General features: G+C 32.1%; 2 protein-coding genes across 5 annotated transcripts; one reads left to right on the forward strand and one right to left on the reverse strand.

Annotated features, from left to right (window-relative positions):
- On the forward strand, positions 4,944-12,971 carry LOC109331873 (26S proteasome regulatory subunit RPN13-like). Of its 4 annotated transcripts, none has more exons than XM_019566639.1 (14): positions 4,944-5,038; positions 5,182-5,254; positions 6,042-6,134; positions 6,221-6,280; positions 8,695-8,733; positions 8,828-8,902; positions 8,998-9,064; positions 9,945-10,026; positions 11,012-11,133; positions 11,224-11,247; positions 11,728-11,822; positions 11,919-11,996; positions 12,097-12,151; positions 12,709-12,971. In XM_019566639.1, the coding sequence occupies exons 2-14, from the start codon at positions 5,216-5,218 to the stop codon at positions 12,837-12,839; spliced, it is 960 nt and encodes a 319-aa protein (XP_019422184.1). In that variant the 5' UTR covers positions 4,944-5,038; positions 5,182-5,215; the 3' UTR covers positions 12,840-12,971. The 4 variants fall into 4 exon arrangements, with proteins under 4 accessions (XP_019422184.1, XP_019422186.1, XP_019422185.1 ...); XM_019566641.1 differs by having other exon boundaries at positions 4,947-4,965; positions 5,190-5,254; XM_019566640.1 differs by having other exon boundaries at positions 4,961-5,038; positions 5,190-5,254.
- On the reverse strand, positions 15,352-21,545 carry LOC109331859 (probable serine/threonine-protein kinase PBL8). Its single transcript, XM_019566627.1, has 6 exons — positions 21,146-21,545; positions 20,432-20,712; positions 19,487-19,622; positions 18,733-18,869; positions 17,063-17,186; positions 15,352-16,213 (listed from the first exon to the last, which is right to left on the reverse strand). The coding sequence occupies exons 1-6, from the start codon at positions 21,207-21,209 to the stop codon at positions 15,804-15,806; spliced, it is 1,152 nt and encodes a 383-aa protein (XP_019422172.1). The 5' UTR covers positions 21,210-21,545; the 3' UTR covers positions 15,352-15,803.

Here is a 27,880-nt window from a genome sequence, read left to right on the forward strand (position 1 = left end):
GGCCTATTGTTTAGGGCTCATTTTTTGTTTTACTCTTTGTAAAAGAGGGAACCCGAATTCCACTCCATTACTCTTCATTTCATCACTTTACATTTTTCGTTTTCCCCTCTTTTGCTCTGCTAGGGTTTGCTAAGCATTTTCGGTTTTCATTCATCTTCTTCATTTTCGATTTGTTTCTTCCACACAATGGAAGGCTAAACTTGTAGACTAGATTCCTTTGGTAATGTATCACAACTTTTGAGGTTTTGTTATTAATGCATTTTCGGCTTCTTTATTGTTGATTTCTTCTATCTTATTTCCGAATATGATTTGCTTAATTTCATTGCTTAGAAACTGGTTTATGAGTTTATCTTCACTTAGTTGATTTACTCTCTAGCGTATGAATGCCTAGTTCGTGTGAACTTGGTAATCATTTCATGTTTATGTTGATTTCGCTTAGTTAGAGGCTTAGGTGGTTAAAATGTAGAAAACTTTATTTTAATCATAACTAGTAAATTATTCGTGCATTCACACAGGGCGGTATTTTTTGCCGCATAGTTAAAAACATATAGGTTATCCATATACTTGCAATGTTAAGAACACACATGCTACTCGTGCACTCGCATGGTTAGTAACACATATGTTATACATGCATTCATATGGTTAAGAACACATGTTACTCATGCATTCACATGATTAAAAACTCATATGTTACTCGTTCATTCACATTATTAAAAACGTATATGTTACTCATGCATTCGCATGAGTGGAGTTAATTTTGACATATGTTTAGAAGAACATAAGTATCAATTGGTGTAACTTAATTGGGGTGTAAACGAATCATTCATCTATTAGTAATATTATGTAATAATCATTTGATAAAATAAAATATATAGAAACACAAACATGTAGAACTAATTTCATTATATATGTTCACATTTGAGAACTGCATGCAAGAACCGAATAAAGAGAAGAGGGGATGGAAGGTGCAATATTTGTATTTGCGCCCGGAGGCAGGCCTGATAGCATAAACTGGAATAAAGTTCTTAAAGACTAATGTACAATGGTAGAGGCGCTGACACCAATTGATTTGTCAATTTACAAATTCATTGGAGCTTAAAAAACCATAATATCACATATCTATTGAAATTGGTAATCGGATGAAGGCATTAATTTGGACAATATTTAATGCTATATTGATTATTGTTCTGCAGTTTTGAATCAACTTTTATGGTTATATGGACATTTAACACAATCCCAATAAAAAATCACACACCCAAGCAAATATATATTTACGGTAGAAGTGTAAATAATATTGAGGAAGGAACACTTCCCAAATAGGATTTCTGAATTCCTATATCTCATTTTTCTTCAAATATTTTTTTTTGCACAAAATACAATATTTTTGACAATCTTATACAATAACATGTTTCCCAAAGAATAAGCAATATAACTTCTAATAAGACAAAAATTATCTTCTATCGAATAATAAGATAAATTCAAATATTTTATTATTTCTTAGTAATGACATTTTAATATAAAAATATATCATTCCAACATTATTTACAATATTATCAATTTCTTATTATAAAAAACAAAATTTATATTTGGGCTCGAATTGACTATCATATCTTTAGTAATCTCCCATAAGTCTTAAAATAATAATAACAAAATGTTTGAAATGTGTTATTATATGAAGTCTCACATTGCCTAGTATTAAAATAAAGTATCAATATTATATATTGGACTCATGTCCTTGTTATTATGTGCACAAGATATAAGCACCAAATAAAATACTTCATATGTACTTGGGTCCATGGGATTTCTAGGGCTTGTAATCATTATTCTCTAATAATATATTGGTAGTCACTTAGCGCTCCTAGGGACGTAGGCACAATTGGCCGAACATTGTTAACAATTTCTCTTGTTTCTTCTCTTTTATTTATTCTATGCACTTTATTTGATTGTATGTGGCCAACGCTGCGCAACGATCGCTTTCGTTTCACCAAAAATTGGTATCGGAGCCAATTGGTAGATGACTCTTAACCCTGGCGCAAGACAATGACTAAAGAGAGTGAAGACGTGATGGTTAGACAAGATGCGTCAAAGGTGTTGTGCAAGTATAAAGTAGATGAAGTGAAGAAGAAGAAGAAGAAGAAGAAGAAGAAGAAGAAGAAAAGATGGCAGAACTGTGGTAAGAGGATGTATGTGTTGATCCAAAATCTAAGAAGTTCATGCACTAAATTAGGATGAAGGTGATGATAAGGACTCAGGTGTTGAGTTAGGCTCTGACGTAGGTGCTGATAATATCTCTCTAGTTGTTGAGATAATGATCTCATTTGTGATGAGAAGTGAAATATCCTAACGGTGTGTCTGGACGTCATAGTGAAGGATATTAATTATTAGCAGATCCACAAAAGCACAAAGGCGTTAGGTGACTTTGATGGAGGGTGTAACATGGGCATTAGATTTGATGCAAGGTTTAACACATGCATTGGTAGAGATGTAGGGTGTGACATGTGCATTGGCTTGGATGCAAGGATGTGACACATGCATTGGTTAGCATTGACGCAAAGTGTGTGTTGTGGATATACTCCTTATGTGGAGTATGAGAGTTCTTTTGAGCTATAATTGTCAGACTAGACAATGGTGGTAGCAGTTGAGGCTTTCCAAAGAAGCTACAAGGTTTAGTTTGACTAAGTATTGAAGAGGACGGTTGCTGGTGAACTTTTCTATAGAGGTTCCATATATCGAACGACTTCCTAACAATAGGTGGATAGGTAACATGTTCCATTAGATGGTGGTACAGGAAGTTGCACTACAAGTTCGGAGAGCTAGGCTCTTGGTAACATCGTCAATGATACTCATAAGATTTATGTTGTAGGGGAGAAGACTCTTATGTGGAGGAGTTGTTAAAGAAAATTTGGCATTGAGCAAGGTGGACTCATATATTCGTTAAGGTGGAGATTCTTGTGTAGATTTCCTAAAAAGCGAGATATTCGTCTATTTCAATCAATGTGTAGATTATTGGGGATGTTTGAAATATGTTACTATATGAATTCTCACATCGCCTAGTATTAAAATAGAGTAGAATATCAATGTTATATATTGGACTCATGTCATTGTTATTATGTGCACCGGATATAAGCACCAAATAGAAACACCTCATGGGCACTTGAGCCTATGGGTGTGCTAGAGCTTGTAATCCTTATTCTGTAATAATATTTTGGTAGCTGTTCATCGCTCCCGGGAACATAGGTACAATTGGCCGAACCTCGTTACCAAATTTTCTTGTTTCTCCTCTTCTATTTATTCTATGCACTTTATTTGATTGTATGTGGCCAAAGTTGTGCAACGATCACTTTCGCTGCACCACCAATTAACAATAACTAATTTAAGTGTTAGAGTTAAAACAAGTATATTGAGGTTGATTTTGGTTGAGTGTTAGGTACTTATGAACTGTCATTTATTTTACAAACAAATATATTTGTTAATGATAATAGCCATAGAGAATAAATAGTACAACTTTATTTAATCTCACACAAGATTTCCATAAAATATGGTATAATGGGATGTCAAACCCAAATAGTATAAGAGTTAATTTCTCTTCAATATTTTTTATTCATTACCAAATACATCAATTTAAATACACAAAAGATAGGAATAATTTCCTAATCAAATTCTATATGCAAATTTTCAAATGAACAATTTATCCCAAAGAGTGACTCCTTGGAGGCGATCAATATCGTTTTAGACATGTTGCAGATTCGTTTGTAGTACTTAGCCAGAGTTATTGATAAATTAGTTGTTTGCTCATTAGAAATTGGGATGTTTAAGTGTAACATATTTTCATATAGGGCAACAGGCTGACATATTACATGTTGAAACTTAGTTTTAGATCACATGATGATTTCAGATTTTGGGACTGTCCACTTATATAAGTGCTCGCTATCTTGCATATGGATCTCACTCGGTTGTTTTAGTTTATTTTCTTTGTTCTTATTCCCATTATATCAAAAGAAATTTATCCTAGCCAATGTATAATTAATTAAGAATAAAAATTACACTCACACCCCTTGAAGTCTAACTCACTTACACTCATCACCTCATTTTTGTTTAAAAGGTTAAATCTGTCACTTCCTTTTTGTTTAAAAGATTATATTCATACCTCATTTTTTGTTTAAAAGAATAGATTCGTCTCATCTACATGGATAGTCAATATAGTGTATAAAAATTATGAGTGATTTATGTATGTGTAAAAAAGAAAGAGATGATTTATATAATTTCACTTGGGTATCAACGTAATTTCCTCTCTTAGTAGGGCTGGAAACGAGCCGAACCGAGTCGAACCAGAGTTCAGCTCAGTTCAGCTCGATAAGGATTGGTTCGGCTCGAAACTTGACTCGAGTTCGATACGAGTTATTTTTTTAGCTCGAGATCGGTTCGGTTAAAGTTCGCGGACTATTCGGCTCAGTTCAATTGGTTCATTTGAACAACTTAAATAGTTAATAAATTTTTTTAAAAAATACTACAAATTTTTTATACATATAAATATAACCATCTTTATATATATAATAATAATAAATATAAAAAATAAAAATTAGTTTATCTATATATCGAGCTAGCTCATAAACTTAATGAGTCGAACTGTATCCAACTCGAGTTTGGTTCGTTTATTTAACGAGCTCAATTTCCAGCTCAAGTTTGGCTCATTTGGTTCATGAACCAAATTTATCGAATTAAATAACGAATCAAATTTCGAACGAATACTGAGTTGATTCGATTCATTATCAGTCCTATCTCTTAGGATTAAAACTTCATTCTTATTATAATTTGAAATAATATTTGTAGTATTTTCTCATTAATTTTTGGAATAGGGGTTATCATTTCGGTAATTTTATTGAAGGAGAAAATAGTAGAAAATAAATTAAACGAACCCTCACTCAATTTCTCTGGGTTGCGTTTGGGTGTGAGCAATACTAATAAGTAATAATCAACTCAAAACTCATTAATCTCTTATAATAATAATCACTTCTCACTAAATATCTCTCGACTCTAGGTTTTTTTTCTCGTACCTTGCTTCTTTTCCTTCTCTTTTTTAATTCTGAAATCGATTCTCTGCTTAAATTAAGTCGTTTTATTTTTGTTCTGTGGTTTAATCTGTCTCTCTCGCTTTTGGCTTTTTTTTAATTTCTTGTGATGTTATTTAGTTCATTTTGTAATCTACCGTGGAAGAATGAGTTCGTCTTCTATGGATGCTTTTCCTGCAATTCAGGTAACACTTTTTTTTATTATTGATTAATATTTTAGTGTCGTTTTTTTATTTATCTAGTTCTGGATTTTGATTAGCTTGTATCCTAAATGTCGTTTTTTTATTTGACCTTGATTTTTTTTTCTGTTGAACAAAATATAATATCATTACAATCTATATATTTGTGATAAAGTTTATACTAGTGCTTTGTTATATTGCATTATGGGTATGATGACTGCATGTTATGGTTTGAATGTGTGTATGATGATGAGTGCATGTTATGGTTTGAATGTGTGTTTGATGTCAAGTTAATTGTTTAACTAGATAAGGGTCAGATTCGTGAGTGTTTTTCAATAGAAAAGGGCGGCCTAGATTACGAGGCTGCCACGTAAGGGTTTGTTTAGGAGTTAGATTTGGAGAGGAAGGAATGGAAAGGGAAGGCTTGGGAGCCATGAAATACACTTGTGAGATGACTTCCAAGCCTTCCCTTTCCCTTCCTTCCCCTCCAAAATTCAACTCCCAAACTAACCCTAATGGAGTTTGGGGAGGATAGATGTATGCAGCCTTACCCTCGCAAGCGAAGAGGTTGTTTCCAGGATTTGAACCCTTAACCTTTAGATCACAAGTCAAACAACTTCAGTGTTGCACATTCTCCATTGAGAACAGAACACATGTCTTTAAGAGAATAGTGTCACAATCAGCTACAAAACAGCCCCTAAGTTTTGTCCTCTGTTAATATCTGTCTCGTGTGCTTTACTCTTTGTTTTCAATGGTTTGATCAAATTTTTTAATTGAGTAACTATTCTGGCAGGACATTTTGCTGGAGTTCCGTGCTGGTAAAATGATTCTTGAGGGTAAAACGGTTGTTCCTGATCCACGTAAAGGGCTCGTTCGTGTTGCAACGGTATGATTTTACTTGAATTTCCTTTTGAATCTGCAGGTTTGAGCACTGATATGTTTAAAATCCACGAGTGATTGCTTTTGTTTCAGGGTGAGGAGGGATTAGTCCATTTTCAGTGGCTTGATCGAACACAGAATGTTGTTGAAGATGTATCCTTTGTTCGATCTTCCTAATTATGTGTACTTGGTCATCATTGAAGTAAATGATGTGCACTGTTATGTTGCATCTTTTTTTTGTTACTATTTTGCACTCTCTAGTCTCTTTATTTTTTTAAGTGCTTTTCAGTTTCTTGTGAGACTTATGATGCAATTATGCTGTTATGAAATATATGAGATAAAGTTCAGGGGGCATGGTGATAAATTTTGAACCACTGATTAAGTTAACCGTGTGATAATGAGTCAAACCACAAAGGGTGTGTGGTTTGTTTTGCTAAAACTTAAATAGCATTAGTAAATAAAACGTATTGAGGCAGAACCTTTAGTTATTATTTGCCTCACAAATTTCCTTATCTCTGAAGATAGCATGGGATAATATGTTCTAGGAAATGGGGAAATCAATTTATTTTTTAGTGCATCAGTGCTCTTTCACACTTCTCATTTAGTATGTGGAAGAAAAAGAAATGACATGTTGTATGAGTTTATGATGCCTCTGTGATAACACTGGTATCAATTAAGAAATGAATTTAAAACAAGAGTAGAAAGAATTGCCCCTAACCCAGAATCAAGGTGATTCTGTTAGGGTTCTATGTAGATTTTATTGAAGAAGAGTGGATTACAAGAAGAATAGTGAATAGAGAGAAGAACTTGGATCCCACGATCCAATCCTAGCTTCTGATTCCAAATCAGAGTTCTTCCTAACTGCCTCCCTCCTAACTAACCACCTTTCTATTTATAGAACCACTCCTCCCACTAACTAACTGCCTAAGGGTAAAGAGGGAAGTTTGTTATTATTAAACCAAACTTTCCTTTTCCCTCTAGTATACACATTTTTAATAACAGGCTTTGTCCCATCACTAGCCTTATCACTCTGTTTTAGTATATTACTGCCACAGCCTATGGAACTTTTCCAGGGAGGTTCCTCTCAACTAGTTATAAGTATAAAAATATGCCCAAGCTTAACAAATGAAAGACATTTTTGTTAGAAGGTAAATTGATGTTCTAGAAGTTCTTTGGCTGTCTACAAACTAATTGAAACAGGTGGTTATGGTGAAATATAATGCCTAAATCAGAATGAAAAGATGTAAAAAAGTATCAAACAGTGTCCACAAGTCAGGCAGAAAGGTGTGTCAGCAACACAAACCGTTGTAGAACATGTTTTGAACAGATTGAAATAAATTGAAACTGTTGTTTTTTCCCATGCCTTCTACCATGAACTCTGATCCCCAGTGGTCAATTTATTAAAGGTGTCAAGAAATGTCAGTGTGTTGTTTTCATTATTAAAGATTGCTGCATGGTAGCTTACCATGTCTAAACAGACGGGATAATGTTTTCTATTGAATTGCTCCCTCCTTTCCTATTTATCTGTCCTTTTTGTAGAGTTTTTTGTTGCTTTTATCTGTCTTGTTTAGAAGCTCAAGAGGGTATTAATAACTGTTTTCCAAGTTTACTTAGAATTAATTCTCTCTTGATTTGTGTAAGTGGTGGAAAAAAGTAATACTTGTAGAGAGATAAAGGGCATATTGGAAAAAACACAATAAATTTAGTGCAACATAGGCATCACTTTTCTCAAGGGGCCTGTTTTTTGTAGCGGTACAGATAAATAGGAATGGAGGGAGTAGTTATCAGGAAGTGGAACGTTTTATAGGGAGAAGCTCCTCTGAAGTGCAACTTGCACTTCAAAACTTAGATTCAAATTTGCACGGATCTAGACAAAATTCTCTGTAGATTCATTAATTGAGTATCATTCATCATATTCAATTGTCTAGATTTGTAAACTTTAAACAGAATGTATTTAAGAGTAATTACCCCCATTTTATATATTAGTATCATTCTTCATATTCTTTTTGTCACTGAAGTGAATTAGTTTGGGGAATTTGTAATTGCTTGTCAAGACACGTCTTCAAAATTATCACATTACATGAATGCAGGTAAGCATTGATCTATTACTTCTTTAAATTAGGCATAAAATGTTATGGGTTTGTCTAACTTTGGACTTGACTTGTTAAATTACTGTTATGTTCATCTGATCATGTATTTCATATACTGCCTTTGGACTTGACTTTGTGTACATTTTATGATTTCACATTGTGGAAACGTCTTTGGACTTCTGGACATCTTTCACTTAGTATGTACTCAATGTGATAACTTGATCTCTTTCATCCAAGCGTATGAACTTATCTGGTATGTTATGTTTCATGCGTTTCAGTTTCTTGTACATCATTATTTATACTGCAATTTTATCATGGTTTTATGTTTTCTGGTTTATTCATTCCACTCTTCCCTGATCATTATTATGCTGTTGACTATCGTTCTTTACACTGCATTGTTATGATAATTGAATGTTGAAACATTATGTGGCTTCCTGCTGGATTTATCTTGAGTTTTCTTGACCTAAGCTAACACAGGATCAGATAATATTTCCGGATGAAGCTGTTTTCGAGAAGGTTGAACTCTTTTATTGTAAATATTTATTGTTATAGTATTCTTAATTTGCTTACTTGATGATGGTTTTGACTGCTCCTGTTCTTGGTTGCTTAGGTTAATCAAGCATCTGGAAGAGTTTACATTTTGAAGTTCAAGAGTGATGACAGGAAGTTCTTCTTCTGGATGCAGGTTAATTTTATCACTGAGTATCCTCATCTCACTCACTAAGTGCTTGTCTTTATGATTAGTCCTTACATTTTTGCATTTTCCATCATTCTTTCTAGGAACCAAATTCTGAAAGTGACTCACAACTGTGTAGCTCAGTGAATGATTACCTTAACAGACAAATAGGTAAGTAACTTTCCTTTTGATTTGAATTATAAAATACTGAGCGTAAACCTTATGCTGCCAGACATTCCTGCTATTATATTTAAATGTCATTGTGAAACATGTTTGTGTTCTACAATAAATGAAAGCGAAGAGGCTGTGATAACAGATCTATTGGGTCACATGTTATTTGTTTTTGGCTCAAAGAAATTGAACAAAATCAAAATCACCTCTTTTCAAGAAGTATACCTTTTTTCTTCAACTCTATTATTGACTGAAGTTCCTGGAGTCTATGAAAACCATTGATGAAATGTTTCGAACACCTCTAAGTTCCGCTGAGTGCTTAAAGACAACAATTAACTCCCACTTATTTTTGCTAATTAGATATTTTCTTCTGTCTTTTTGTGTTTTAGGGGTATATGATATCACTGGTTCTTTTTGTTGTCTGATCATTTTGATTATGGTGGTCATGTTTTCTCTTGTTATTGGTGCTTTATAATAACAATATATAGCAGTCTGGGATGAATCCATATTATCTTTGACATAGCTAGTTTGATGAATCTTAAATTTAATTGAACTACATAAAAGGTGAACGAAAATACTGTGATTATATTCACAAGGATATAATGTTATGAACAATTATTTCAAAGTGGCATACAAATACAAATGTATTGTTGAAATGATGGAAGATCTGTTTTTATTATTATTTGATTTCATGGTATCAATTAATAGATTTTGTATAGATTTACCTATTTCCTTAATTAGGTTAGTCTTGGCCTATAAATTGTAATTACTGCTTATAGTTTATTCAAGCAATACAATTATCCTACTCCTCCTTTCTAGTTGTATAATGTGAGAAACTTATCTCTCAAGAAATAAAGGGCAAGTGTTTACTGAATAACAGAGGTCCTTGATGATGAAGAGCCTGATGGATCCCTTCCACTTCAAGTTTCTGAAGATATGGCTGAGGATGACATCTCATCTAGGTACACGTATTTTGGATATTCAAATTTAATGAAAAAATGCAATGTTTAACAAAATGTTCACATCCTAACTTGTAGAATGAATTCGAGATTTGTTTCTTGGTGCACTTTTCTCTAGTAATTTATGAAATTAATTTGCACTATTTGCTATGGATACTGTTTTATACCAGCTGAAATGAAGTTACAATCAAATTGAAAAATAACACATGCTCATGTATTTTCAGAGTATTTCTAAAAAGCCTTCAGATATTCTCACTTTCTACTATCTGTTCTCCATGTTTCCCCTTTTTAACCCATTTGCTAGATAAGTGCATTCTCTTAGAGATGGTGCACTGGCCAAGTCTAATCTAGTTCCTCTTGGGCTGGACAGTTTCATTCATAACATAATCATAAGGGCATGGCTATGAATCTGGTAGCTTTGCCTTTTGCGAGTTTAATTTCTTGGTTGAAAACAGAATCATTACTCTTGAGATTATAGCCACATCAAGTAGATCTAACGTGGATATAATGTATACCGTGTTAACAGAAAATATATCTTAACAAAGAGAAAGGAAGTAAATGGGCTAAATGCCATGTTTTAAACTACCAAACTGGCAAACTCTTCTCACTACCAATTTTCTCATCCTGACTAGCATTTCTTAAGTACCAAATGGTATGTGAGCTCATTATTCATCACCTCTCCATTTTTTTAAATATGAAATGGTGTCATTTAAGGTTTCTGCGTCATTGTCATTCTTCATCCTTTGTCTGTTGTGCTTACTACAGAAAATTGAAATAATTCCTTTTTTCTACAAGAAAAAATTATTCTTTTTATATCTTCAATGCATGTAGACAACATTGAACAATAATATGACCAAGATTGTGATGTAATCATTTACATAGGAGGTTAGTTTAGTTACCAAAATATCCAATCTCTCTTAATGCCTACTCTTAATATTTTTCCAACTGGACACTAAATGTGTTGGAATTTTTGTTGTTATTAAAAAAGAGCTGCAAACTTGATTGTCCCAAACTTGGGTGTGGAAGCAACTAGTGATGTATCATCATCTTCTGGTCTGGTTAAATTGGAAGATCTCCAAAGAATATTGAGTAACATTGGCGGGCCTGCAGGTAACAAGTTTATATGGTAGAGATTTTATTTCATGTACTTTAAACTGCTTTGAGATCTAACCTGTTATTTTTATGATGAAATGTTTGCAGATAGTATTGTTGATCCTGATGGAGGTAATCATTTGAATTTCCACTCCTGGCCATCTGTTAGCAAAATAAAGATTTGTGTCAACATATAATATTGCATGCTATTACATTCAAAGTTCAAACTAGAAGACTAGAGTCTGTACTGACGGACAATTTTCAGAATAATTATGAGAGAAATATATATCATCTAAAAAGGATTTCATATTTTGATTTGCTCAGTTATACTAATTACTTTCACCACCATGGTGGTAAGATATGTGGGGGCCACTGTCTTTATGCTGGTTCATTGTTGTGATATCCAATGTTTATGTTTCTAGCTCTGGTGTCAAGCATTTTGATTTGAAACTTAAGATTGTCTATGTACTTGTTGAAAATTTAAGCTGTTAACATACTCTTCCAAGTTTTCATCTCATGATGAAATGGGTTAGCAGAAAGAATTAGGTTTTAGACGATTTTTGGGCAAATACTGTTCATGAAATGTACTGACAGTTTTTTGCATCTAATCAGGCTTTGGACTAGGTGATATTTTGAAGCCCGATCTAATAATGCCATTGATGGAATCATTACCTTTGGAGCAGCATTTAGCCCCATACTTACCAGAGGTATATATGATATATCAATGTGGTGATTGGGTTATACTATTTTAGTATTCCTTTATTTTACAGATGCATATGATTATGCAATATTCTTTGGTTTAGGGTAAGTGGTCCCCAGAAGATATATTGGAGTTGTTGCAGAGCCCACCATTCCGTCAACAAGTAGATTCCTTTACTTATGTGAGATTGCAGTGCCTGACTTTGTTTCTTTACATTTCTGTCATTTAATTTCAAAAAACACTTTATAAATATGTGTTTGTATACTTATTTATTGTTGTAGGTACTTAAAACAGGACAGATAGATTTGACTCAGTTTGGAATTGATCCAAGTAAATGTGAGTTGTCACTTCCCCCTTTTACACTATTTTATATTTGTGTAGTGGTTCAACATCACATTTTGACTGAATTTTAGACCTTTTGCATCTTTCAAACTGCTACCTTTTATTGAAGCTATGTTTAGATATTTAATAATGGGTAGAATGGAACTAAGTGATCTTACCATTGTTTGGATGTTTTATGATGGAGTGAAGTTGAATGAAGTGAATAATAAGTTGGTTCTGTCTCATTACATAACATACCATCAAAGTGGTGTTCCATTTTTTTTTTAATTTTTAAGTGAACTGTTCGGTTTACTTCATGGGTTAATCTGGTTTAACATGGTTGGACCAGAATTTTCCTAGTTCAAAGCGGTTCAACCCTCATTTGATTAAGATTACAAACCAGAGCTGTTTTCAAGTCCGGTCAGCGGCTAGGCCGGTCGGACCTTCCAGTCCGGTTCTCAAAGTCAATAGTTCATGTGTTTTTGAAAAGGAGACAAAAAGTCAAAAAGGATACTAGGAACTATCATCTGGTTATTCCATGTTGCTGATTTTGTTTTTTTGTTTCTTGGCAGACAAGTTCACAGTTTTGTCTTTTCTTGAGGCTCTTGAGGATTCCCTTCCCAAGTCTGAAGAATCCAGGCAAGATGATCAAGACTTAAGATCACAACCTTTTAATCGTAACGACGCAATGGATGAATCTTAGTAGTGTGGCTCATTCAGCATCTGTTTTTAAGTTTTGTTCTCTATAAGAATCTTGTTCTTTTTAGTAAACAATATTTCAGTTTGAAAAACAAAATTTAAAGGAAATGAGAAAAGGTGTCATTTACTTGGGATCTTTCAAGGCTATATAGTGGATTATAATCCAAGCCATTGGCTCCCCTTTTCTACTTTGTTTTAATAATTTGTTTACAATTTTTTTTGGTATTACTAAGGGTATCTCCTCATCTTTTTTTGATAAGGAACTAATCATTTTTTAGGTTTGTAATTGTCATTCTCAACAAATGTTGTTCCCAACAATTGAATCTTCGACATTGGGGATTTAGTGGGGTCTTATATCACTAGGTTAATATCTTGGTATATTGGATTTGGAATAGGCGTTTTTACATTTGAATTAAAGTAAAGCATTGAGCCATAATGATTAGTATTGTGGATGTGTTTCAAGAAAGGGCAAAATCCATCTTTAATTTCCTATGTAGTAAAATATCGCCTTCAAAATACCACCAAGTCAAAAATCTGATCTATAGAATGGTAAATTAGCTTTATTTAATTAATTTAAGAAAAAAACGGGATATGTAATATGGTGTGACAATTGATGCGATGGGAGGATAAGGTTGAAGCTTTATGTGATGGAGATGCTGATTTGCTTTGTTGATGATCAATTGGTTATAGTACTGTCCCAACCAGTGACTAATTGTTTATGACTATATCACACATATGTTGCATCATACTACACTTTACAGGAGCAAAATTTATTAGTATGGTAAGTAAAACCTCAATCATACATTTAGAGGTTGGTATCTATGCATTATCAGTGTAAAAATTTATATATATTTGGTACACTATTTATCATACTTTTATTTAAGAGTCAATGATGATTAAAATGAATAGTGCATACATCTTTTTCTCTTACTTCAATATGTTCATCTTATTCAAATTTTCATTTTACTAAAAATTCCATTTCATAGGTCATTGCATATTCAGTCCAAATTATTAATGAGCCCAGTTTCTTGGACGAATTAACGATCGATCCAGTCAATTCAATTCACGTTTGATAATTAAATAGTTGGTGAATAGAGTTTTGGTATCCCGGGATCCACCCAATATGAATTCTTATTAGTCTGCATCGTAGTGTTGTTTGGATATCACATAGTTTTCACCAAAGAAACACCAACATTGTTCTTGGTTCATTTTGTTTTCAACTCGATGGAAAATGAGACTATTTGTTCTCTTAGAATAATCACATACCTAAATTAATTCTAAAAAACATCACTTAAAAGTTAAAAGTCTTTGGTGTGTTCTTTGGTGTGTTCTTCCAATTTTCTGACAATACACCTTATCTCATTTAGGGATGGCAAAAAATTCCGTACTCGTGGGTACGCGCAGGTAAAACCTATACGGGTACAGGTCACAAACGGTACCAACAGGTATTATAAATGAGTTTTAAAAAATACATGTAGTACATACAGGCGGGTACGGGTATTATGGTACCTGTGCCTATTTATATGATTAATATATTAGATTTAATTAAAATAAAAAGTATATTATTCTAACATTCATTACATTATGTACATTTTTTTCCTTTTACTTTTTTTACATATTTTATTGAGTTTGGTGGTGAAACATCCTACAAATATTATTACATGTGTAGAAACACATGTTTTACAAATAAAATATATACTTTTTGTTAAGGAAATGAGAACAAAAAATCACACAAATAGAAAACACCAATAAATTTAGCATTTTTGCCAAATATTCAATCAAAAGCTACAAAAATAATTAAGTTTATTTATAATATTGAAAACATAATAGAAGTAAAAAATTAAAAATTCATTTATAATATTGGAAACTCATTGCTATCCATCATACTCACGGGTACCCAAAAATACCCGTGATTACCCACACGGGTACCCATATGGGTACGAGTGGGTATAAGTAATGCTCTCTTATTTTGAAACAGGTAGCAGGTAGCTACTACCCATACCCGCCCGTGTCCATTGCCATTCCTAGTCTCACTTGTAAATTAGAGTTTTTCTGATTTATTTTACATTGAACCTGAATTATCAATTTATTAATTATAATAATCATATATTAATCAGTGTTATAACTAGTTCATTTAACTTTATGCAGCAATACCAAATGACATTTCTTCTTAATCGTTGCATGAAAAGTGAACTATACCCAAGTTTTATTTTTGTTTTGAAGTGGACTATATACCCGATTTCACCTTTTCAATCCCAAATTTGTCACTATAAAAACTAAAAAGAGCACTACACCTGGTTTGAGGGTTACTCTCCATATGTCCCAACGAAATAAAAAAGGGCGGCCCACTTACGAGACTCTCACTTAATAGGATATAAAGATGATAGATATACATAATCTTATCTTCACAAGCGGAGAGACTATTTTCAAGAGTTAAACATATATCTCATAATCATTAAGCAACAACTTTACTGTTGCGCTAAATTCACACTCTAATATGTCCCAATGAAATACCAAACCAAAAACTAAATGCACCAATAAAATATCCATTATAAGGGGACAACTGATTTAAGCACTACATGCTTAACTGAGTGCATTTCGTGAGCAGAGGAAAATAACTACAAGTTTGAGAAAGAAATGTTTGACAACAAGTCAGAAAATGCTTGAATTAACAGTATCCCCATATTCAAAATTTGGAGAATCAGATAACTGCTTAAGTTACGTTTTTCTTTTGCCAAGTTCAGCTCAAAGCAGATAAACATCTGGAAGCACCAACCAGATCCACCTCATAGCTTATACAAATCTCTATTTCCATCCATGCTTGTGAAACTACATCTTCACGGAGCGGACTTTATCTTGGAGCACATAATCCGAACAACGACATAATTTCTGACATAATTTGTAATAATCTGATGGCTGACTTCTGCTTTTCTCTCCCGTTTCTTTGCTCCTATAAACAAAGTCACATTTAGTTTTGCTTTTTCACTTCAGTTGTAGTGTCATCGCTGCCCTTTGGAACTTCATAAATGGTTACACTGCTACTTCCACTTCGAGGCATTTGATCTACATTTCCCCCCTCTGGCTGATAATTTTCAAGAAATTCAACAACCTGGCTCATTAGAGGTCTTCCTTTCGGGTTTTGGCTAAGGCATTGGTAAGCTAGATGAGCCACCCGTATCGCATTTTTAGAGGAATATTGCCCGTCCATTTTAGGATCTAATATTCTCACTACCTTTTTGTTATTCAATAGCGGGCGTGCCCACTCAACCAAGTTATGCTCTCGGCTGGGTCTGCTCTTGTCTAATGCTCTCCTACCAATAAGCATTTCAAGTAGCACCACACCAAAACCATACACGTCGCTTCGAGCTGTCAAATGCCCTGTTCATATTGACAAACAGCTTAGAGAACAGTTGCAGTCCTGTATTGATCTATATGATAATGGGCGCATATGTTGAACTAATGGCTTGATGATATCATCTTCAAGGTTTAAAGGACATTGTTTTCCCATAACTTAATAATGTATACTTCAATGTTATAAATAAAGCACTAGAATTTGACTCAAATTCAAAATACTATGACAAGTCTAGGAATACTTGAGAAAGCTCCCTTTCCCCTTTTCCTTTTTTCTTTGACAAGTTTATAAAGAGAAAGAAAAAAAGGACAAAGCAGAAGTTTAGATATTCTATGACATCATGGAAGAGAAAAGGATAAAATAATAGAGGGCCAGTGCATGAGGCTAGCACTAAGTGAGGTCTGGGAGTAGATGTACACAGTCCTACCCCTACAAGGAGAGAGGGTATTGCCTTGATTTGAACCCATGACTTCTAGGTAACAAGGTATGCAACTTTATCAATATGCTGAGGCTCACCCCCAAAGAGAAAAAGATTAAATGTCACAAATAAAACATCATACCAAGCAATTCACAGTTGTTTCGTCTTTATTAGTCCATAAATACTGAGGTTGAAGAAATTAAGAGTATCCTGTTTAATACAATTTATTAATGCAATGCATGTCGGTTTTCATTTCCAGCAACAAAGTGCATGAAAAGGCTAGGATATGTCTTGTAACAGTAGTTTTTGTCACAATACAATTATGTAAATTGCATAAATAACAAGAGAGAAAACACACTTTTCCCACTTCACTCAAGTATTATGGATGTTCCAAAATCTATAAGAAGTGAATATAAGTGACAAAATAATTCAGCCTAAATAGCTCCAAAAAACTCACCAGTCATGACGTACTCAGGAGCAGCATATCCATATGTGCCCATTACTCGTGTTGAAACATGGGTTTGGTCCCCCATTGGTCCATCCTTTGCAAGACCAAAGTCTGAAAGCTTTGCATTGAAATCCTGCAAGTTTATACCTTAAATATCAAATAACTGGAACCCAGACAATTTACTTGTTTTATAGAGGCATGCAAGTTAACACTTAAAGGAAAATGACAGCTTTCTACATGGAAACTATTGCTGGAACCTTCCAACTTGGACGGCACATGATATTGAGTAGGCCAGTCTTCTGTTTTTTACCCTCCTTTTTCTTTTAGTAAACACCAATCAATAATCATAGCCTTTTCCCACTAGGCGAGATCTGCTATATGGAACAACGGCAACATTGTATTCTATCAAAAACCAACTTCAAAAATTTAGGTGTAAATCCCTTCTAATCGTTTCACCTAGAATTTTTCGGTCTTCCTCTTTCTCTATCAGACTATCCTCCATCAACCAACTCCCCTGAATGGGGGTTCTATTGGTCTTTTTCTCACATGTTCATAGTCCAAATTGTATTAAATGTGATTCCACCATCTTTTCTATTGTGCTACTCCTATTTACCTTCTATTAAATTAATTTTTTATCTTATCTTTATTTGATGTCATTCATCCAACGCAACATTGTCATCTTTGTCATACTCATCTTATGCTATTTCTACCACTTTACAACCCAACATTTAGTTCAATAAAGCATTGCTAGTCTGATCGCTATGCAGTAGCACTTTGCTTTTAGCTTGATATAGGTACCTCTCTATCACAATAACACCTAAAGTATTCTTCCATTTCATCCACACAAACTGAATCCTATGATTGACATTTTCCGATATTTATCACTTTGTATGACAAACCCATGTTACCTAAATTGTGTGTCTTGTGGCATAGGGTGATTCCAATTTCCACTTCTAAGTTAGTGCTAATGAGTAATGTGCATCTTACCGAGGACATGGGATTTTAGGAGAAAGACTATCAACTAAACAAAGCTCACCAATCTCTGCCTATCTATTAGCGAAAATCCTCTGAAAAAACCATAAGCTAAGCACCATGAAGATGGTATACTAATAACGGAAGCCTTTGCTCACACTAAGTGGGGTTACAGCATCATAAAGGTGGTGAAAAATAGATGTTATCCCCACCCTTCTAAAATATTAAGCATCTAGTAAGTTGACTTTTAATAAGTACAAATATATTTATGTTAGATGAAAACAAGTTTCCTTTTTCCTTCAAAATTTTGTAAATATATCTTATAATGTTATACTAGAGTAGAAGTCACTTCTGAGAAAGCTAAAAATCTGAGCTTCTAGAAAAATGTTGACATCACACTTGCTTTGTTTTCTCTTTTCATTTTTTACATATTTTCATTAATAATTTCAAAAATATCACATTATTTTCACTTTATTTTGTTTTCAAACTTTCGTCTTGTGAAGGAAATGGGAAAATCAAGAAAGTACTGTTTTCAACATTTTTTCCTTCACAAAAATTTGCAAATAGGAAAGGAAGTAAAGACGATGTGGCATTTTTTTGTAAAAACTATTAGTGAAAACATTTAAGTTAAAAATGAACAGAAAACAAACCAAACACACCCTTAAAGTTCTAGACTGATTTTTATATGAACTAGAAAGATAACAAACCGCATCTAGCAAGATATTTGATGTCTTGAAGTCCCGATATATGATGGGCCTTTCTGCACCATGGAGAAAAGCAAGCCCTTTTGCAGCATGTAAAGCAATCTTCATTCTTTTTGACCAAGTCAGTGTTGAGCCCACTCCTAAACATCAATAAACAATAAGATCAGAACTGCTGAGGATATTTCCTTTCCAATTTATTCTTTAGGTTTTAAATTTGACAGAAAATTGCAATGAACTTGAGGAACTGAATAGTCAGAATAATGAGATTTATTCAAGGCTCCATATTAAAGGGAGCAGTGGCGAAAAATGAAATCCTAATTACATGAATTGACAGTAAGACTGGGAGCTTTATTTGATTATTAGCAGGTTATATTTCAAAGAGAACATTTACAACCAGAGCAGTTTTTTAAACATCTTCTAAGGTAATATAATTCATCATACTATGGAGCATATGATTGTAAATAAATATTCTTTTATTTATTCCTAGAAGACAACAAAATTATAAGCATGCCAAAGGAAATTAATTAGTTGAACTGGCCAAAGAAGAGTGTGATAAAGTTAAATTTCTCTCCCTAATAAAACTGAATGAGTAGAAGTGGGAGGCACAAAAAACTATGTACACTAGAAATCACACAGAAAGTCTTAGGATCATAAAACATTGAAGGTGTTAAAAACTTGAGTAAGATTATCATCCATATGTTAATCAGATAAATGTGATTTGAAAATTAGAAAATTTGCAGTTTCATCCAAAGCTTACTGCGAAAAAGATGTTTCTCCAAGCTCCCATTTGCCATGTATTCATAGACCAATAACCTGTGATCATCCTCACAGCAGTATCCAATGAGCTTCACAAGGTTTGAGTGACTAAATTGACCTAAATAGTTAACTTCAGTCTGCAAAAGTGAACACAACCAAGCAATTAAGTTTGGTCCTCTCTAGTGCTTGCTTGCATTAACTAAAGTCTTCCTTCCTTGCCACTCTAACTGTTACTCATTATTCAAACAGAACTGTATTTTCAAGTTACACTTCAGATAAATAATAATCAGCCGCAATCTTTTATTGCTAGCGTAGTTGTCAAAATGAGTTTGTATTAAGGGAAATTCCAAAATTAGATTGATCTCCCTCCAGGTTTGACTTAATTACATTTCCCATTTCTTTTGATTTCGAAAGATGCCCTTACTTCCCTTGAGATTCGATAATCATTACATTTATCTCCTTCGAATAGGAGGTAATCCTAATCAAGCTAGACCTCAACGAAGGTCATTGTACTTTCCCCTTGGTGTTATTATGGACTCAATGCACTGTCCATTAGTTTAACTCAACAACCACTCTTAACTCTTGGCAAAGTCTACAACAACAACAACAACTAAGTTTTAATCCCATTAAGTGAGGTCAACTACATGGATCAAACGAACCATAATACTCAATCATAACTCTCGGCAAAGTCTACTACATTAAAAAGGATACACCACTACATTAGGATCCCGAATCCAACCTAGTAAGGTTTGTGAAGGATTGAGTGCACACAGCCTTACACTCACAAACAAGGAGATTGTTTACAAGATTTGAATCCGCGACCTCTCCATGTCCACCAACATTCATTCACCTTCTAGCTAAATACACTCAACTTTTTCCAATCTACATAGCATTACCCACAATAATAATAACACATAAATAAAGTAAGGATAAGAAGTTTACATACAAGCCATTCCCTATCACCTTGAAAACCTTCGCGATTAAGCTCCTTAATGGCGACTTGAATTGACTTATAACCTGATCTGACACTATCATCTATGACTCCTTTATACACAACTCCAAAACCACCTTCTCCTAAGATCAAATCAGGGCGAAAATGCTTCGTAGCGAGCCTCAATTCTTCATAACTGAAAATATCAACATTGCTGTATCCAGCACTTTCTCGCAGATCTTTGATATTCATCGAAGTTGTTGATTTAGACGAAGATTCATGTCCTACTGAACTACCTGATAATAATAATAACAACAACAACACATTATTAATATTATGATTATTAATTAAACAATAAATAAAACAGAAATTATGAAGAAGGGGTTGGTCTAGTGGCACAAAACCATAATATATCTCCGGAAATACCAAAACGTCACGATTCATTTATAAGAAGGGACACTTGTTGGAAGGTCAGTCACCGCACACTCGGAAAGTGATTAGTTTCTTATTCACAGTGTGGCAGGGTAAGTTTTTTTCGTACTAAAAATGTTATCTCGCACCTTTGCATAAGTAACTAATCTTTTCGAGTTGTATGACCTCCCAATAAGTATTGCTTACATGAATCGAACCCTTCACATTTTAGTTATCTGTAGATCTAGTGGACTTTACACCATTAGACCAAAGTCGTCTTCATAAAAAACATAAAACAGAAATTAATTAATTAAATACCTGAAGGCTTAGGTTTTGTACTACCATTTGTGTTAACTTCATCAATGCTTAAGCAACTACCCATGAATCTGAATGGGGATCAGAAAAGTAAATCAAAATAGAAGAAGAATGAATTACATTTATTGGAATTCATTTTTTATCATGGTGTGTTATTACTAGATTTGAAAATGAGATCTGATAGGGCAGAAAATGAAAGAAAGTTGGGATCAAAACTAAGGATTATAATAAATAAGGAAAGTGAATGTTATTAGAAAATGGAAGTTAAAATTAAATTTGAATAGGAGTGAGGGTAGAGAGAGAAAAAAGGGAATGTAAGAATTGAATGAATGATTCTTTCTAGACATTGGCGCCGAAAGCGCCAAACTAAACGCTCATATTCTTCTTTCATTTTCCTTCAATCTACTCTCTCTCTCTCTCCGACACTCATTTTTTTTATCTAATTTTTTGGAAAAAAAAACATTGTTGTGTCATTCAACATTTTATCAAATTATCATTTATTCTCGAAAATAATAAGAAATATTAATGTTGTGAAATCTGACTAAGATATTAAAGTATTATATTTGACTAGTTTAAATAGTTAAATTGTTCAATCAGATCTAATAATTTCATATATAATTAATAAATATAATTATATATAAATGTAAACATTTATATAATTAATAGTTATGTATAAATATATTGAAATAATATATTTTCATTTTGTAGATCAGAGGAAACAAAATATTAGAGTAATGTTTTATTTTTTTTTATTTTAAATAAATCGTCCGGGTTATTTCTCGAGTTATTTTGATTTAACAGGGTTTACCATGGTTGGACCAGAATTTTCCTGGGTCAAAGCAATCCAATTCTCATTCGGTTAAGACTGCAAATCATAGTCATTTTCAAGTCCGGTCAGCGGTCAGACTGGTCAGACTAGCGAACTGATTCTCACAATAATGAGAATACAAATGAATAGGACGAATGAGTGGTGAAAGAATGATGTGTGTGGAGATGTATTTACATAGAAACAACTAATAAAATTTTGATAATACATTAAAATTTTGATTATACTCAAAATTTATTCCTTAATGATAGCACCAAAAAACAATAAATATATTAATCTCTAAATATAATGTGTTGAATATGACATCACATGGGGGTAATGCATAGTGGGTGGTAAACATATATTAAGTGTGTATAAAATTAGTAACAACATGTTAGAATTAAGAATTGAAGCAACAGTATAAAGAAAGACGATTGATATTTTATTGATCAATTGAGGCAATATAAATAGCCTTATTCAAGCCAGATAAAAAAACATAATCAACCACCAATTTCAATACTTATAATGTGCCATTAAAATTGATTTATTCTCCTTAAAACCTAAAGCAAAATAGTCAAACTAAAACAACTAAAATATACCTAACAAGTAGTACACTAATTTTTTAATAGGTTACATTAATTTCTTTCAATTACGGAAATTAAATTTTGTTTTAAGCAACAAATTTTTTTCTAAATCCATGAAAACAAAATAATCTTTAACTTCTTACTTAAAAATCAAATAATATACAAAATATATTAGGCTTTTACTCTTACCCCAATTTTGTCATTTCATCTCTGTCTCACGGGTCATGTGGATTTCCTTTTCGTGCCTGAAGAATATTTGACTTCGTTAAATTTAGTAAAACAAAAAGAAACTCTTCATATATTTTTTTAAACATGTGGATTTCTTATAATAAAAATAACAAATTTTGGACAAAGATGCTGTTTTTATTTATTTTAGTTGATTTGTATCTGTCAATGGATACTGACCCATGTCTCTTACACATACTTTTTTTATTTGTTCATCCTGATGTTTTAGGTTTGATTCCTTATAATGTTTGAAATATTGCCTTTGAACTAGAGACGATACAATTATCCATAATCTAAAATTCATCCAAATTCATCCAAATTAAATATATCTAAATTTATCTGTTAGAATTAATGGATTTAAATGGATATAATCCAATGTATAGTGTTGATAATGGATGATTCAAATCCATCCATTATATCCAATGGATATCCATGGGTATATCCATTTGGATGGATACCCCATCCATCCAAATAAATAAAAATAATTTTTTTCTTCTAATAATTCAATATTAATATAAAAAAATATCTCTCACATTTCTAAGCACAATTCCACACACATTACAAAAGTTGAAAATTGTAATTGTGATTTTAAAAAGTGTTTGTCAAAAAAGTAAACGATTTCGACCTTAGTGTTTTACCCCAACATCTTAATCCAAAATATAAATATATTATTTTGGTTACCCCAACATCTTAATGCAAAATATAAATACATCATTTTGGTTATTGACTAATGTGATAATATAACAACAAAATGAAATATTTTAGGATGATGAACTATTGCATACAACTTGTGGAAGTCCAAATTATTAGGGGTGTAAGCGGTTCCAGTTTAAACCGTGAAACCGAACCGTACCATAAAATACGGTACGGTTCCGTTCCGCGATTCGGTTCAGTTTTTTGTATTTGGAACCATTTAAGTTCAGTTCAGTTCACGGTTTTGTAAATTTTGGAACCGTTAGAACCGAACCGAATCACATATTAAAAAGTAATTTTATTTTATATTTGGATGGTTAAGCTTTAAAGTTAGAAAATAAAATATGATTAAGAATTTAGTATTATTAATACATATAGACTATAAATAAGAGGCAAATAGAAAAAATAAATTAGTAAACAAACTTAAATAATAATAATGGAATATTAGGTGTTACTATTTGATTAAAGAATTGTATCTAGTTTGTCATTCTTAAATTTTATTGGATATTATCGAAGATTTTATGGACTAAAATTTCAAGTTTGTAATGCGTTGAGATGTTAAATTATTATTGTTTTACTAGAAAGAATATTAAATATTTTATTATTGATGTGTTTAGTATTCATTTAGTTGACTCTATACTTTGCAAATTTTGATCAATTATATACTTTGCAAAATTTGATCAATTATTTATTAAGGATTTTCTTTAAATAAGTTGAAAAACTACGAAACTGAACCGAACCATTAATGAACGGTTCGGTTCCTAAATAAAATTTGTGGTAATTGAGTAGAACCAAATCATATCTTTTTGTCCGGTTCTGTCACTAAATTGCGTCAAAAACTGAACTGAATTTTTACACCCCTACCAATTATGTTGCACCAGAGATTCTTGTCAATAAGAGTGCTTGTAAAAAAACTTCACAAATTCACATTTTTAAAAGTGCTTATCAAAAAAGCACTTTTTAAAAGTGTTTGTTAAGAAAATTATTTTTTAAAAAGTGCTTTTTTTAAATTACTTTTCAAAAGTAATTTTAAAAAAAATACATTTTAAAAATGTTTTTTAAAATTAATATTATGCTTTATTAAATAATAATTTTAAATGAATTTTTTCCTTCAAATTACTTTATTAAAAATGTTTTGTTCAAATTAAAAAAAGTGGGTTGGATATCCATCCAATCCATTAAAATGGATACATGGATAGAATGGATGGATTGGAATCCATTTGATATGGATGAACTGGATAATTTAAAAATGTGATGTAATGGATTTATATGGATTGGTGGATAGTTTCTATCCATCCATTAAGATCCAAATATAAATCCATCCAAACTCATCCAATTGTCACCCCTACTTTAAACCAGAATGTAAGATTACTTTGTTTAGGGCTTACATTGTTGTTTACTATTACTCGACCTGTTACCATTCTAGTAGTATTTCTCATTGTATTAGTTAGTAGTATATGTGTAAAAGTTTATATATAATTAGTATATTATCTATCATGTATTTGTATTAGTTTTTAAAGAGACAATGATTACAAAATATAATTTTTGGATGATGCAGTGATAATGTATCAATTTCATATCCTATTAGTTCATTTTTTTTCCTCATTAATTATTTGGTTGTTTAGAATTATTTAGTCATACTTTCTACTCCTTTATGAATAAACACATTTGAATCTGTTTTAATACAATTGAAAACTTGCAAATGAATAATTTATTTGGCCTAAATAACAGTTTTGTCCATGAATGATTTTGTGATTAGTCCCCCAAGTTTTTTTTAAAGAATGTAAATATAAAAATTTATATAATCAATATATTATTTATTATTTATTTATAATTTTTTAAAGAGTAAACAATCATAAAATATGAATGATAAATAATACAACAATATTGTATGAAACTCTTTCATGATTGGTGTATACATATTTTTTTTTAAATTACTTTGATCCTATTAAGTTTTAAAATATGGCATCAATCTTTTTACCTTATGTGAAGACGTGACTCACTATAGTTAGTATAGTACATGTGAAGGTCAATATATTACAACTAACCATGTAACCACTAACCAGGTGACAAGTATCATCCACATGGATTTATTAATTTTTACTTAAATAAATAAATTACAATATGGATAACAATAGAAGATAGATCCGGAATAAATATCAAATTCTTAAACTTTATAAGGATAATAATTGTACGGAAACTTTCATATCCTAAGTACAAAATCATCATTATTTATGGAAAAAATTATTTAAGCCTAACTTATTAAACAAAATTTTCATCACCTTAAGAATCCTTCATTGTTGAGTGATGACGTCATTCTGAAATAAATCTAATACATCAAGCACCCTTTTTTATTTTAATTAACTTAGAATTTTTCATATATAATTAGGATATCTATATCACTAAGACTGATTTTACTAAGTCAAATTTTCAATTACTAAAACTAAACTTAAGGTCCTTAGGATTTTACTTCATATGGTTAAGAGTATTATGAATATAAATTAGTAGCGTGTCACAAAAGAGACCGAAATTAATTTTTGTGTGACTCATTAAAATCAAAACGAGTCTTGAAAATGAATAGCTTAAGGTTAAAACTACACTTAAATCTCAACTATATTGAACTCAAACTAAAGACTAGTTTAAGATGAATGAAGATCCACTTACTCCAAGAATAAGATTTTTAAATTTACTCATCATTTTAGTCATAAATTTTATGAACATCTAATGGTTTATATTTACTCACTAATTGAAACCATTGGATGCTCATAGGATGACAAGTACAATTTGGGGATTTTTTCATATAATTATTTTGGAACAAACTGCGATCAGAGAGTCTCTAATCACCGGAAAGTTTCATTGTTATCGGTTATGGGAAGAGTGAAGAATTACAAGTGAGATACCACACACTTACCATTGTTCATCCTTAAGTATATCATGTCTCATCCGAACCAATGACTCTGATACCACTTGTTGGACCAGACTGTGACTGAGAGTCTCCAACCACAAGGGAGTTCCAATGTTACTAGGTATGAGAAGAGCAGAGAGCTGCAATTGAGACACCACGTCTTGAACCAGAACCTTAAGACATTAGTTTAATGATTTTTTTTCACTTACAAAGTCTTTCACTCATTCTCTCATATCCAATATGAGACAAATAAACCCTACAAATTATATTCATAATTATGAGTCATTGAAACATCTTCATGGAATTTAACTAGATTAATTACTGTAATTTGATCTTTGTAAGTTTTTTTGGTTGTCAACCTTATTACAGTAGAAAAAGGATCCTCTCCATTAATGGAGAGGCAAAAACATGTATTTTCCTTTGTTTTTAATGGTAGTAGTATCATTTCGTTATAATTAGAAAGGTAAATATGTCATTGAACATTATATTTTTCTTTGCTTTTTAATGCATTTGTCTCTCTATTAATGGAGAGAATCCTAAGTCGTTTACTGTATATGTGCTGAACCTCATTACAATGTGGACTTTTTTGGTAAATAAGTAATGGAGTTTCTTTAGCTTACTATCATCATTACCTCAAAATCGTTTAATATATATTAATCATAAATTTTAATGAAACATACATATTAAAGATTTAATTAACCTTATGTTTAGATTGCTCACATATCTATTTAGTATATAACATCAATGATATTTTGATTGATTAATAACCAAATATGATATTAAAAAAAAGATCTATCTATAAAGTCAAAGAGTTGACTACTTATCCTAAAAATGGACTAGGATTGGAAGAGCCATGTTGGGAAGGATTAAAGTGTTTGTGGAAGCCAAGCTTTAGGGTTAGTTTGAGAGTTGAATTTTGGAGGGGAAGGAAGGGGAAGAGAAGGGTTGAGAGATATGAAATACACTTGTGAGATGACTCTCAAGCCTTCCCTTTTCCTTCCTCCCCTCCAAAATCTAACTCTTAAACTAACCCTTATATAATCTTTTTACCTGAACTAACAATCTTTTTATGTGTTCTCATCTCAAGTCAACAATCTCATATATACCTTCTTAAAAATATTACTAGTATTAGAAGTTCATACCTGAAAAACAATTATATTATCTAATAAAGGATAATATCCAAAATGCCATTATTCCCTGGACCAATAATTATTATTCAAAAGGGAAATATGATATTCCAGCGATTCTGATGGAGGTTGTTGCACATAGATGAGGCAATAAGGACATATGTTAGAGATTAGACCAACAAGTATATTGAAATTAATGAAGTCGAATCAAAGAGGCCAACATTAAGGATATCTATAACATGTTTATTAATGTTGAATAATGGTATAACTACTGAAGACCATTGAATGCAAGATACAAACATTGAATGTTTTAAATAGAACATAGACATTAACTCTTTATTTTTTATGTATTTCTCTTCAATCTTTTGAAAACATTATTAGCCATTTTTCTGATAAAAC

This window comes from Lupinus angustifolius, chromosome LG17, assembly GCF_001865875.1.
Source record: "Lupinus angustifolius cultivar Tanjil chromosome LG17, LupAngTanjil_v1.0, whole genome shotgun sequence".
Classification (NCBI taxonomy): Eukaryota; Viridiplantae; Streptophyta; class Magnoliopsida; order Fabales; family Fabaceae; genus Lupinus; species Lupinus angustifolius.

What these genes read in the sequence shown, in the direction of transcription:
- LOC109331873 (XM_019566639.1), top strand. Translation starts at nt 5,216, where the DNA reads ATGAGTTCGTCTTCTATGGATGCTTTTCCTGCAATTCAG. An exon ending in TAACATTGGCGGGCCTGCAG is followed by an intron (nt 11,134 to 11,223) that starts GTAACAAGTTTA and finishes AAATGTTTGCAG; the next exon opens with ATAGTATTGTTGATCCTGAT. An exon ending in AAGTAGATTCCTTTACTTAT is followed by an intron (nt 11,997 to 12,096) that starts GTGAGATTGCAG and finishes TTATTGTTGTAG; the next exon opens with GTACTTAAAACAGGACAGAT.
- LOC109331859 (XM_019566627.1), bottom strand. Translation starts at nt 21,209, where the DNA reads ATGGGTAGTTGCTTAAGCATTGATGAAGTTAACACAAATGGTAGTACA. An exon ending in TACAAAACCTAAGCCTTCAG is followed by an intron (nt 20,713 to 21,145) that starts GTATTTAATTAA and finishes TATTATTATCAG; the next exon opens with GTAGTTCAGTAGGACATGAA. An exon ending in GGAGAAACATCTTTTTCGCA is followed by an intron (nt 18,870 to 19,486) that starts GTAAGCTTTGGA and finishes ATTGATGTTTAG; the next exon opens with GAGTGGGCTCAACACTGACT.